This window comes from Oryx dammah, unplaced genomic scaffold, assembly GCF_014754425.2.
Source record: "Oryx dammah isolate SB20612 unplaced genomic scaffold, SCBI_Odam_1.1 HiC_scaffold_17, whole genome shotgun sequence".
NCBI classification, from domain to species: domain Eukaryota; kingdom Metazoa; phylum Chordata; class Mammalia; order Artiodactyla; family Bovidae; genus Oryx; species Oryx dammah.
This window is the reverse complement of record NW_024070201.1, coordinates 55,058,593-55,072,081: the sequence shown is the minus strand read 5'-3', so window position 1 is coordinate 55,072,081 and position 13,489 is coordinate 55,058,593. Positions and strand designations below refer to the sequence as shown.

The following is a 13,489-nucleotide window of genomic DNA, read 5'->3' as shown; positions in this document are numbered from 1 at the left end:
CAGAAAACATACTCTGTATTTGAGCTTTTAAGTTAATATATTCATTTCCTTCTTTGGCAACATTTTGGCATGGATCCTATCTTTCTTTTTTCTTTTCACTTATGCTTGAACAAGAGATTGGTGCTGACCAATGTTTGCTAACTGGGTGATTGAATTGCCTTGATTTTTTTTACTATCTTGCATAATGAGTTACATGCAGCTAATAGCAGGTGGATGAGCATCACTTCTTATGCAATTTCCAATTTCTAGCAGATATTCAAGAACATGCTGGGTAGAAGGTTCTGCTATGCCCACGGTGTATTGTCTGATCCTCCAAGCTGTTGTAACACTGGGAAAATCCATAGGATTTGCTGAAACTGTGGTGCTTTCTCTCTCTCACACATTTACTGCTTTGTCTGTGGATGCATACACTCTAGGTCTCCATGGAACCCCATCAATTTTCCCTAAGCCCCTTGCCTTGAAAGTTGCTATTGATTGTGATTTGGTGGACACATAAAGATTTGGGGGAGAAGGGGACTGAATCAATTCTCTAGTCAGCACAGAAAATTAGAACCCTTGGATTGAGGGGTGGTTTCCTAGAATCCCATTTGAAACAGATAACTGTTGGCTCAGCAAGAAGATAATTAACAGTTGAGAAAATATATCTTTTAAATTTTCTTCAGGCAGACAAATTCTCCTTATTCATGAAGTAATACAGAATTAGGGCAAACATTTATTCCTGATGTCTAATCTATCATCTTTAAAAATAATGGGAGCAATTTTATAATTTTGAAAGGTGTTTATTTGTCAAACTTGGTTTTATTGTTATTGTGTAGGTTTCCTCATTTTTCCATGTTTTATTGAGAAATTGGAAAATATAGCTTTAAAGTTGCTACTCTGATTTCATCTTAAAAGTGAGTTCCTGATAATAAATATTATGGATATCACATACCAAATCTGATATAATAATAACAAGCATATAGTACTTGCTATATAACAGGTACTCTTAGATAAATTAATTTAGATGTGATCCCTTCCTAGAATGTGAGATCTTTGGGGGAAGTGGTAATTATAGCATTGGCATTTGGTAAGTGTTTGACATACTCAGTGAAATTAATGGTGACATTGGGAACTGAGCCAAATATTTACCTGAGAGAGAATTTCAACTAAAATGAGAAAAATCATTTTCTCTATCTCTGTCACTGTGTCTCTGTCTACATCTATCTCCAACTGCTTGTCTCTCAACCTTTCTCATTTAGTCTGTGGGTTTTAATAGGAATTGAATAGTTTTAAGGTAGTTTTTAAACAAAGATGTATGAAAACAATTGTATTTTAAAATATGGCTTAGAAGAAGATATCACCTTTAAAAGGTAACCAAGATACACTGATTCACCCAGCAAGATCCTATGATGCTAGAGGCTCACTGTGCAAGATGCTTCAGAGCGTGGTACCCCGATGACCCTCATGCTGCTCCAACATAGCCATGTAAACAAAGAAATCCTTATGCAATATACTGAGGGCCATAAGGAGGTTATGAATAAAGCATGAAAAGACCAGAAAAAATTTCCAGATTTGCAAAATCTGTGAGGTAAAGTGTATAGATATTTAGCCATTTTAAAGATGAAAAACTACATGTATCCCAGAGAAGTTAGTAATTTCTTCAGCTGATTATAGGTAAGTGGTTGAAATGGGCTTAGTTCTCACTAATTTAGTCTGGATTAGTCTGTAGACCAGTGATCTTTCTACATCTTCTTGTTGCTTCAACATGACAGTTTTCTTCTTAAATCCTGGAGAGAAGACTCCAGAAGGCTGGATTCCAGCTCATTCTGCCTGACAGAGGAAAGCATGTGTTGGGGGAGAAAGTCTCATCAGTGCCCTTGTTGGGGCTTGTGATAGTTACCTGGGGTAGACAGTCCTTCCTGAGACCCCTTCCAATATGGCTTGCATGAGAGAAGACCCTGAGTAGGAGCTCAAGAAATCCCTCAAAGCAGGTTGGATGATAGTCATGCATTTTCTTCCTTCAGGTCTCTTATTTGGTGTGATATGTACCTCCACAGCTGTGGCTGCATCCCTCATGGGTGGTGTCATACAGGTAATGACAGACCTGAGAACTTATTATCCTTAAATAAAACTAGGATAATCATATTAGTAAAATCAATAATTAAAATGGACATTTATAGAATGCTTATTATGGTCTAGCTGCAGTCTCGAATGTATTACCTCATTTGATCCTCATCACTTCCCTAAGATGTAGTAAGAGTAATCTACTAATGTCACAGGTGAAGAAACTAAGAAGTAGGGAGGTGAAGAACTGTCCCAAATTCGTATAACTAAAGCATGATAGACCCTGGAAATGAGCCCACCTCTACCTATTAACAATGCAGAACTACTTTCCATATGTTCAACTCCCAGTTCAGCTTATGTCAGCACTGGAAAGTGCTGATAATCTGTTTCAACATTTATTTTGTAGATGATACAGAAAAAAATGAAAACATCTGCTCAAGTTCTCCCAGCTAGTTAGTAGTTAAACCATTTATGATCCAAGTCTTCTGAGCTCCCCCTTTTCCTTCCTCAAATTGCCCAACTCACAAAACATCATCAGATAAGCAATCTTCATAGTCTACATCAACCATCTTAATCCTATCACATCTTTGTATAATTTGAACATCCTGTATATTTTCTTGGCATGGTTTAGGTTTGCAATACATGTTGCTTAAATGTAGAAATGAGTGAGAGTGAGTGAATAGTCACCACTGACTTATATGATGTGTTTTAGTTTCCAGAGCAGTGGGTCTTGCTTGATCCTTCCAATGACTCTTTACATAGGTTCCATTATTTCCTTTTTGAAGTACAGGAAACTTAATTGCCTAGTTTAGTACCGTAACAACCATTTCATTCTCTGTCTTTATAAGAGAAGTTGTAGGACTGGAAACGTCCTATCCTCTGTGCCAAGTATGAGCTTTATTTAATGACAGTTACTTGCTGATCTCTTTACAACTTTTGAGGACTTTCATATCTCCCCCTCCACACAGAAGAACTGACATGTTTATGAAGTTGTCTTTAGTGACCTCAACAGCATTTTTTAAGGTTTGCGTGCTTAGTCGCTAAGTCATGTCCGACTCTTTGTGACCCTATGGACTATAGCCCTCCAGGCTACTCTGTCCATGGGGATTCTTCAGGCAAGAATACTGGAGTGGGCTGCCGTTTCCTTCTCCAGAGGATCTTCTTGACCCAGGGATCAAACCCAATGTCTCCTTTGTCTCCTTCAATGCAGATGGATTCTTTAGCCAGTGAACCATCGGGGAAACCTCTTTTTAAGGTTTATTTCCCCCCATTTCCAAGTTACCTCTGATGCTTTGTGCCCCTTTGGTTTCTCTCCTTTATCCAATCGTTATTTACTCTTTTTTCTGTCTATTTTTTATTGGCATATAGTTGATTAACAACGTCGTTTTAAGGATGTATCACCATGTGCAATTTGGTGAGAATTTGGAACAATAAATTGTTTTCTTCCAGAGATATTTCCATGTTAAGCTTATTTGCCATTGAGGCATGAAATTCTCCAGAATAGATAAGGTCTCCTGCAACACTGGTGTAATACGTCAAGCTTACCATGAAGAGGGAGCTGTAAGGGATGCTTGTCCTTATTCAAATAAGTATGCTAGGCTTGCTTCCTTTCTTGATTGGTTAAAATGTGTGTCACAAAGTTCACACAGTTTAGGGGATGCCAGTGGGCAAGAAATGAACGCACTGATGTGCTGTTTCCTAGGAGAGAGATTTGTGTCTAAAATGCTCTCCTTGCTTCTCTGAAGCCATCTGATTTGACAGGTGCAGAAAGACTAATATACCATTTAATTTTCCAATGCATTACCCTTTCAGAAAACTGTAGCACATAGTACCATAGCAAAGGCTCTGGGAAAACCTAGTAAGCTGTTTCACTTTAAATATGTGACCGAAGAATCATGTACAGGGAGAGAAGATAGGAAGAGGGGCAGGTAGCACCAGTCAGTTAAGTCAGTCAGTTGAGTTGCTCAGTCGTGTCCAACTCTTTGCAATCCCAAGGACTGCAGCACACCAGGATTCCCTGTCCATCACCAACTCCTGGAGCTTACTCAAACTCATGTCCTTTGAGACAGTGATGCCATCCAACCGTTTCATCCTCTGTTGTCCCCTTCTCCTCCCGCTTTCAATCTTTCCCAGCATCAGGGTCTTTTCCAATGAGTCAGTTCTTTGCAATAGGTGGCCAAAGTATTGGAGTTTCAGCTTCAGCATCAGTCCTTACAGTGTATATTCAGGACTGATCTCCTTTAGGATGGACTGGTTGGATCTCCTTGGAATCCAAGGGACTCTCAAGAATCTTCTCCAACAACACAGTTCAAAAGCATCAACCCTTCAGCTCTCAGCTTTCTTTATAGTCCAACTCTCACATCCATACATGACTACTGGAAAAACCATAGCTTTGACTAGACAGACCTTCGTCAGCCACATCAGTAGAGTAACCAATGGAGGTCTGATTTGTGGAGTTTTCTCTGGGAAAAGCCATTCTATCTATTATGCTGCTGTTTTAATGGCCATCAGCTACTGGGTTGGTCAAAAAGTTCATTCAGGATCTTCCAGAAAACTGGAATGTACTTTCTGGGCAACTCAATAGTTCTGCTAAGGGCTGCAGTGACCTCTGTTATTGTTGTTCAGTTGCTAAGTCATGTCTGACTGTTTGCAGTCCCATGGACTGCAGCACTCCAGGCTTCCCATGCACACCATGATCTCTAGACTTGTTTTTTCCCCCAATTCAAGAAAGTGCTTTGTTTATTTTTTGTGGGAGTGGGTGGTGATCTTTCTTTCTTTTGAAGTATATAAAAAAAAAAAGTACATTCTAGATTTCAAAACAGTCCAACTACCAAATGACACACCTCAGGGATCAAAGAGCTCACCAACAGGGGAGGTAAGAAGATAATAGTAAGATGATAATAATGGTGGATAATATTTTGGGGGTGATTATCATGTGCTCCAGAGTGCCCAGGTTCTATTTAGATTCTATTGGATTCCACATTGAATACTCTCAAACAGGCACACACACAAAAATCCTAGGAAGCAGGTATTAGAAGCAGGTATTTTGATCCCCATTTGTCATCTGAGAAGGCTAGGACACCCCAGTCCTGAAACACATTTCTTTAGCTGCGATCCTCTCCTTGCAGCAGGGGCTTAAATGAGATTTGGCCATTGGGGTAAGGACTATTAAATGAGCTCTGTCTTCCTTCAATTAAACATACTTAATGACAAAAAGAAAGACAAGAAATTGAAGTTGGTTTTGTATATTACAGAAATATGTATTTTTAAAATCCAGAAACTCTTTGATTTATTTCTCTTTTATCACATGAAGACTTCCCCCTTACCCGGGGCATATTGGCTAAGGACTTTGTAAGAGATTGTTCATTATTTTTCTCCTATGGGGGAAATAAACATTTATCCTAATTTATTGATTCTCCTATATAATAGCTAGTAAGTTAGCTTCCAAATTCAGCAACCACAGCAACTAGAAATTAATACTATCAATCAGCAGAGAAAATGTGAAGACTATTAAGTATTGACTTTGGGGGAAGAGTATCTACTGTAATTTTATCTATCTCCAACTTGTCAAAGATCTATCTGTGGCATTGATTTCTCTAAAAATTATCCTGGAAAAGCAATCATAACAGTGCATTGTAGCTCATTTTTCTGGACAAAAGAATTTATATTATAGCTGGAGTGGACTTGAAGTCCCCTTGGTGCTACTTCTATTTTTTTTTTTAAAGAAAGAAGACTCTCTTGAAGTAAAATAAATCTGAATTAATAACTGAAGTTTCACCAGATCATATTTACATGTGGCAGAGTCAAAATGAGAATCTAAATATTCTCTTAGTAATGAACTCTTTCAAATAACTTTTTCCCCTTAAGCAGAAAAAAGGAGACCATGATGGTTTTCCATGCTTTTGTCTTTTTTTAGGTGGGACTTGCTTTTAGAAGAGAAAATATGGGTTTTAGAGCCAAGCAAAACTGACTTCAGACTTTTAAATCTCACCTCTACAACATTCTAACTGAGAGTATACCTTGAATATGTTTTCTTTCAGTCCAAATTTCTCATCTGTAAAATCCAGTTAGTGCTATCAACTAAGCAGGGTAATTGTGGGGATGAAATGAGATCATTTGTTTATAGTGCCAGTTCATCTCTATTATCTGACACACAAGACATGGAGCTGGTGCCTGACAAACAGAAAAGATGTATAAACTGTTTAGAACATTCTTATTATAGCCCCTTGATCTAAGAGCCCTGCAGTTGTATGGATAGAACTAAGGTTGCACTGCAGAGTAGCTTTGTGTGTGTGTGCATGTGTGTGTCTGTGTGTGTGTGCATGCACGCACATACTTAAGTACATGCTTCCTTCCAGGCTTATCAGTGCCTGAGTATGTTCAAGACTTTCAAAAAGCTATGGCACAAGACTATATAGATTGATAGAAAACTAGTTTAATTAAAAACCATTTCCAATTCACTGGGTTCAATAACTTAAAGGCTAAGAGAGATGGAAATGCATTTGCCAAACTTCCTCTATATCCAAAAGAGACAGAGCTGTAACAATGGGATATAGGATATGGAGTATCCAGTGGCCTCCCCACCATGTTCCAAATTAATGCTGCAACATCCTTGAGGTATTCTGGTGAGACAGCAAGAGTGGGTTAATAATTATTGTCAAAATGAAGAGTTGTTCAAACTAAATTAAAACAACTGGATCAACTGAGTAAGATATGCAACCAAGTTATAGATGTATTTATTAAATACATTGTTTAAAAATCTTTCTTTTTAAAAATTGTGTTATAATTCCCTTACCATGTTGTGTTAGTTTCTGCTGTACAATGAAGCAAGTCAGTCATATGTATGCATACATCCCCTCCCACTTGGACCTCTCTCCCACTCCCCTACAAAAGCTTTTTGACAAGATAAAAAATATAAACAAATCAGTAATTTCCAGCTTGCGGGAAAACTTATTCTACTAAATCCAAATTGTCTGTGTTCACACATACACACACAAGTATGTTTATAGATATTTTTGGTTTTTTACATAATGCTTATCAATGAGCCCAGAAGGGAGAAATTATTTTGAGAAAGCATATGATTAATAAGTGACACGGTCAGGACTAGGATTGTATTTCATCACATGTCCAAGAAAGGGAGTCGGTCCTGGGTGGGCCACAGATTCAGGGGAATATAGTTTGTTGATCTGATCTGCTTTGCTCCACAGGCTGCCCTCAGCATCCACGGCATGTGTGGGGGGCCAATGCTGGGCTTGTTCTCTCTGGGAATCTTGTTCCCTTTTGTGAACTGGAAGGTAAGCCTGCACACTTCCCCTCTGCACACTTCCAGCTGAGACCAGGCCCAGCCACTCTCTCTTCTCTCAGTCCTCCTTGGAAAGGCCATTTGTCTTTGCCAGAAAAAAATGAGGTCTTCTTTCCATAGTAGATCTAAATAGAGCCCTAGCCCTCCAATCTCTGAATCTGTGAATCTGTGTTAAGAGCAGAAAACAAAGTAAGAGCCAGTCATGAAATATCATATGTTATGGCATCAATGCGAACTCTTTAGGGTTTAAGTTGTCTTCTCTAAATTAAGAGCCCACAAAATGAAATACAAAACAGATACTAAGATCAGAAATAGTTTAGTTAAAACCCAACTTTAAAAACTTTAAAAGTGTAAATTTTCTTTTCTATATTTTGGAGAAGGAAATGGCAACCCACTCTGTTACCCAAAATTATAAGTAACTTAATTAAGCTAATTAACTAATTAAAGAAGGAGAGAGGAGACCAGCCTGCATATTTTAATGGCTGGATATTCTTGGTTTAGACAAAGATACAAATACTAGATACCATACAAGCTGATGTGTGTGTGTGAGTGCTAAGTCACTTCAGTCGTGTCCAACTGTTTGTGACATTATGGACTCTAGCCCACCAGGCTCCTATGTCCGTGGGATGCTCCAAGAAAGAATACCGGAGTGGGTTTCCATGCCCTCCTCCAGGGAATCTTCCCAACCCAGGGATCAAACCCACATCTCTTATGTCTCCTGCATTGGCAGGTAGTTTTCTCTTTACCACTTAGCACCACTGGGGAAGCCCCAGTACAAGCTAATGGTATGTCCTTAATTAAATATTGGTTGGATGACTGTGTAGTAAAAATAAATCAAAGGGAACACTTATTTGGAAATATAATACAATGCTCAGTTATTGGAAATACTTTTCTGATCATTAATTTATGGCATCTGGTGGTGCTAGTGGTAAAGAATCTGCCTGCCAACGCAGGAGACTCAAGAGATGTGGGTTCTGTCTATGGGTCTGGAAGATCACTGGAGGAGGTAATGGTAACCCACCCCAGTATTCTTGCCAGGAAGATACTATGGACAGAGGAGCCTGTTAGGCTACAGTCCACAGCGTTGCAGTCAGACATGACTGAGCAAACACGTGCAGTGTAGCCCAAGGGCCCCAGCCGTCAAGTCACATTCCTTGCTTTAGTTCCCCCAAACAATAACAAACAGAACATTCTGGTGCTGTAACTGAAGAGACATTTTCATGAATAAATAGAGAAACCAGTAAGTTGTTTTCTATCACAGAGAAAGCTCAGCTATCTGGCAGAGACCAGCAAGATTCAGTTTTAGTTTTTGGTGGTCCTGATTCCTGCTGGACTATTCTGTTTCCTTGGAAGGAGCAGTGAGTGATCACTGAGTTTTAACTTTTTATCAAGAAGTATGACCCTTAAATGACATGACTAACATTTACACTCAAGCCAAAAACTCCAAACTTGGGAGTCCAAGGACTGTGACCAGCATCGCCTGGGAAGAGCTATGGGAATAAAAATTTCTATATCACAGCCTACAGTGGATGTCAGGGAAAATGACCCCAGTGTCTCCATTATCTGAGGTTTTCCTGTATTTCTGAAACTCTTCTTCTGGGAGCTGAGGTTCAACAAGTACTTTTTAGTGATAGGAGGGAGAAGCCAAAAGGAGAAAAATAAATCCTGCTAAAATTTACATAAAATGACCACAATAAAATCTTCCAATGTCTTCATCTAAGGAACAATATGTTCCTAAATAAAGCTCGCTGTGGGAGTTTGAAGGCAGGCAGTGTGCTGTTTTGAGCACAAGTGGCCAGGATTGGGGGTAGAAAGCCAGAATCTCTGAGACATAAGGCTTTTCATCTCATTATTCTTTCAATGCCTTTGATCTTTCAATGGTCAGATCTCTCATTAACTTTTGCTTTTCTTTATCAAGGGTGCCCTAGCAGGCCTTCTGACTGGAATCTTCTTGTCATTTTGGGTGGCCATCGGGGCCTTCATTTACCCTGCACCAGCCTCTAAGACATGGCCTTTGCCTTTGTCGACTGACCAGTGTGGCCTATCAAATGTGACGGAATCGGTGCCTCCAGTGCTGTCCAGCAGGTATTCTCACCTTAAAGATGGTGTCAGGTCCCAGAGAGACAGTCACCAAGTTAGAGAAAGGTGCATACTTCATGCTAAGTCTGAGGAGGCCATCTTGCTCTCCTAAGAGAGAGTTAGTTGTTCTGGACCGTACCCAGCAATAAAGTGTGCCCCAGGTTTATGTAAATATGTGTTCCCCTGCATTCCGGTGCCCACGAGTATGCATGCCTCTGCATCCTGGTGCCCAAGGATGAACTTGGCAAGAGCGTTAATTGGAAGTCTCAGTTCTCAGGTCCACTACACTGTTTCTTCCTTCCTGCCTGTGCTTATTCTATATTTTTTCTTGGAATACTTAAACCTGGCTCTAACAACCTTTTTTTTTTTTTTTTGCTTGAACAACAGCTAAGTATTTTTTAAAAACAAGCTGAGGCATCATCTCACATATCAGCCTGGGTTTAACACTCTTTCTGAATATTTTCCAAATCCTTTGTTGCTCTTCTACGAAGGCATGCTGGTCTATTTTATGATTGTGAACTATTATATGTAGACTTTGTGGCTTACTTATCTTTAATCTCCAGTGTCTGTTACAATTTCTGGCACTAAATCTGGGCTTAGTAAATGTCTGAAATGGAAGGCATGGTCCTTATTGCAATTGTGGTGTAGTAGTAAGTCTTGTAATTCAGGGATGGACTGAGTTGAGTGGAATATAAAACACAACCACTCTGCAGTCAGTTATTTTTAAAACATGATCAAATGGCAAAAAGATAAGCTTTGGGGTTTTGAGAGATTGTTGTTTAGTTGCTCAGTCATGTTTGACTGTTTGTGACCCCATAGACTGTAGCCTGCCAGAATACTCTGTCCTTGGGATTTCGCAGGCAAGAATACTGGCGTGGGTTGCCATTTCCTCCTCCAGGGGATCTTCCCAATCAGGGATCATACCTGGGTCCCCTGCACTGGCTCTTCATCACTGAGCCACCAGGGAAGACCATTTTAAGAAATGCCGAGCCCACAGACATCCTCTTAGTCACTGTGAATCATGACTTCACACTCAGAACTGAGGACATGCTGCTGTTCTTCACAGACCCGCCATCGCTGAGACCTGGTATGCCCTCTCCTACCTGCACTACAGCTCTGTGGGCTGCCTGGGATGCGTAGCTGCTGGAGTAATCGTCAGCTTCTTAACAGGTCAGTTACATACTTTCCTCTTCTTGGGGCCAAGGAAGACATGGGCTAGTCTTATGCATTGCCAAATGAGGTACCCATCTTACAGGCATGAATAGGGGTTCACCACAAAAAGAGTGACCTAGTTCTCAAATGGACAATCCTTAAAGGAACTCTTGGAAGCGTGCAACACCTAATCCATTTTTCCTTTCATTACTAGGTCGCCAAAAGGGCAAGGATATTCCACCACTGCTAATTAGACCAGTCTGCAATTTATTTTGCTTTTGGTCTAAGAAATACAAAACACTGTGCTGGTGTGGAGTTCAGCATGACAGTGGAACAGAGCAGGTAAGCTGATGTTTGAGCTTCTGAACAATGTGAATTGGCTCCAAAGGATTCTGTTTCTGCCCATTTAAACCATGTGCAAGGCTGGGAGTTGGGAGGGTAGCTGGTGGATATGAGAATCTGAAAGAATCTGGGTTTCCACTTCAGTTACTTCAGCTAAATTCCCTGGTAGCTCAGCTGATAAAGAATCCACCTGCAATGCAGGAGAGGAGACCCCAGATTGATTCCTGGGTTGGTAAGATCCTGGGGGAATCCTTGGAGAAGGGATAGGCTACCCACTCCAGTATTCTTAGGTTTCCCTGGTAGCTCAGCTGAATCTGCCTGCAATGTGAGAGATGCGGGTTCGATTCCTGGGTTGGGAAGATCCCCTGGAGAAGGGAACAGCTACCCACTCCAGTATTCTGGCCTGGAGAATTCCATGGACTAGTCCATGGGGTTGCAAAGAGTAGGACATGACTGAGCAACTTTCACACTTTTGGAACTTCAGCTTTTATCTGAGAACAAAGGGGAGACCATGGAGTGTGATCTGGACATGAACATGTCTGGTATGTCACGGAGTGTAAATATAAAGCAAGATTTATTGGTGGAACTTCTCAGACAGAGAAGCAGCAGGATACATACTATCTCCCAGCTCTCCTCTTATCCTTCCAAGAATCGTGTTTAAGTCACACAGGGTGAGGGAAATTGTCCCAGTGCTATTAAGGTCCAGAGACACTGCCCAAGTATGATTAAGGTCACATCAGCCCATGACCACCGTAACAGCCTGACGTCAGACCAGATTGGACTTACTGACTTGATATAGGAAGGGGGGCTGGGACACCCCAGGAGAGCCAGGGAGTGCCACCCTCAACAAAAGGGTAAGGTTGGTGTTTCTGCTGGAGGATTCTAAGAGGGGTCTAAGTAAGGGAAGAGGGACTGGAGACAAAGCCATCTGCGGCAGCTTTGGTGGAAGAGCAGTAATCACTCAGAGTTACTATGGCATCTGATAATGCCTGGACCTTGACAGAAGCAATGTTTCCTGTTGGGTTTGCAACTGGTTTTATCCATGTCTGTCCTCTCGGTCAGCTAACAGGCAGGAATTTTTTTCCCTTAAAGTGAGGGCTTATTATCTTTCTTTCAAGCCCACATATTTCACTCTTTCAGTACTCTAGGAGAGGGACTCTTTGTCCTTATCACAGCTCTTAAGTTGTCATTTGCTCCCCCCTACCCAAAGCCCATAATAATATGTATGTGAAGTAAAGCTGGGTTTCATAGTTTTTGCTAAGGAGAGCACCTTCTTGACAGTGACTCAGAATGGGAAGGCAGTCTATTTGCTGACAAGGCAGCTGGCTAAGCAATGTATTGTTTGGATAAATGGAGTCTGAGGAAGTTCTAGAAAAAAAAAAGAATAATGTTATTTACTGCTTTACAAACTTATCTTCCTGGGCACAAATTTCCTGAGATAAATGGGAAATCTTGCTGATGCAGGCAGCTAGCTTCTGTTCTCAAGGCTGAGTCTAGAGTGGGAGGGGACGCTTAGTTGTCACTACTGGGCTCCTTTGCCAATAAATAACACTGAGCAGCCTTCTGCAGAGTTTGCATACAGGGCCCCTGTTGTGACCAGAAGACTTGCTGTTCATGGAAAGGAAGAGGGTGACCACCTTCTAAGACACAAGTTTGTCTCTCCTCAGGAAGTAATACTACCGCCTCACAGGACTATTGTACTAGAGACATAAATGTCTTCATGCCATGCACTGATACATTGTGCAATGCAATTACTGGCTCAGTTGTGTCCGACTCTTTGTGACCCCATGGACTGTAGCCTGTCAGGATCCTCTGTCCATGGGATTTTCTAAGCAAGAATACTGGAATGGGTAGCTATTCCCTTCTCTAAGGGATCTTCCCAACCTAGGGATGGAACCTGGGTATCCTGCATTGCAGGCAGACTCTTTACTGTCTGGGCCACCAGCTCACTAAACTGCTCTGTTTTTATTATTATGATTATTATCATCATTAGAAATGGCACCTACATGGATTGAGGCATCAAACGTACCAATTAGGAAGTGCCCTGGGTCAGAGTTATTTGTGCTGCTTTCATATTTGTCTGTCTTTCTTTTCTTTTTCAAAAGGGGAGGTGTAAGGAATCTCCACACTGTTCTCCATAGTGGCTGTACTAGTTTGCATTCCCACCAACAGTGTAGGAGGGTTCCCTTCTCTCCACACCCTCTCCAGCATTTATTGCTTGCAGATTTTTGGATCGCAGACATTCTGACTGGTGTGAAGTGGTACCTCATTGTGGTTTTGATTTGCATTTCTCTAATAATGAGTGATGTTGAGCATCTTTTCATGTGTTTGTTAGCCATCCGTATGTCTTCTTTGGAGAAATGTCTATTTAGTTCTTTGGCCCATTTTTTGATTGGGTCGTTTATTTTTCTGGAATTGAGCTGCAGGAGTTGCTTGAATATTTTTGAGATTAGTTGTTTGTCAGTTGCTTCATTTGCTATTATTCACCATTGCAACAAAAAGAATAAAATACTTAGGAATATACCTACCTAAAGAAACTAAAGACCTATATACAGAAAACTTTAAAACACT

General features: G+C 40.7%; 1 protein-coding gene across 1 annotated transcript in view; it reads left to right on the top strand.

Annotated features, from left to right (window-relative positions):
* The window catches only part of SLC5A12 (solute carrier family 5 member 12), a 52,870-nt gene that overhangs the window by 32,381 nt on the left and 7,000 nt on the right, over window positions 1-13,489 (top strand). Inside the window, exons 10-14 of the mRNA XM_040258896.1 lie at window positions 2,004-2,071; window positions 7,251-7,337; window positions 9,264-9,430; window positions 10,491-10,594; window positions 10,791-10,918. Coding sequence (XP_040114830.1) covers window positions 2,004-2,071; window positions 7,251-7,337; window positions 9,264-9,430; window positions 10,491-10,594; window positions 10,791-10,918 — 554 coding nt within the window. The remainder of the gene's footprint in view (window positions 1-2,003; window positions 2,072-7,250; window positions 7,338-9,263; window positions 9,431-10,490; window positions 10,595-10,790; window positions 10,919-13,489) is intronic.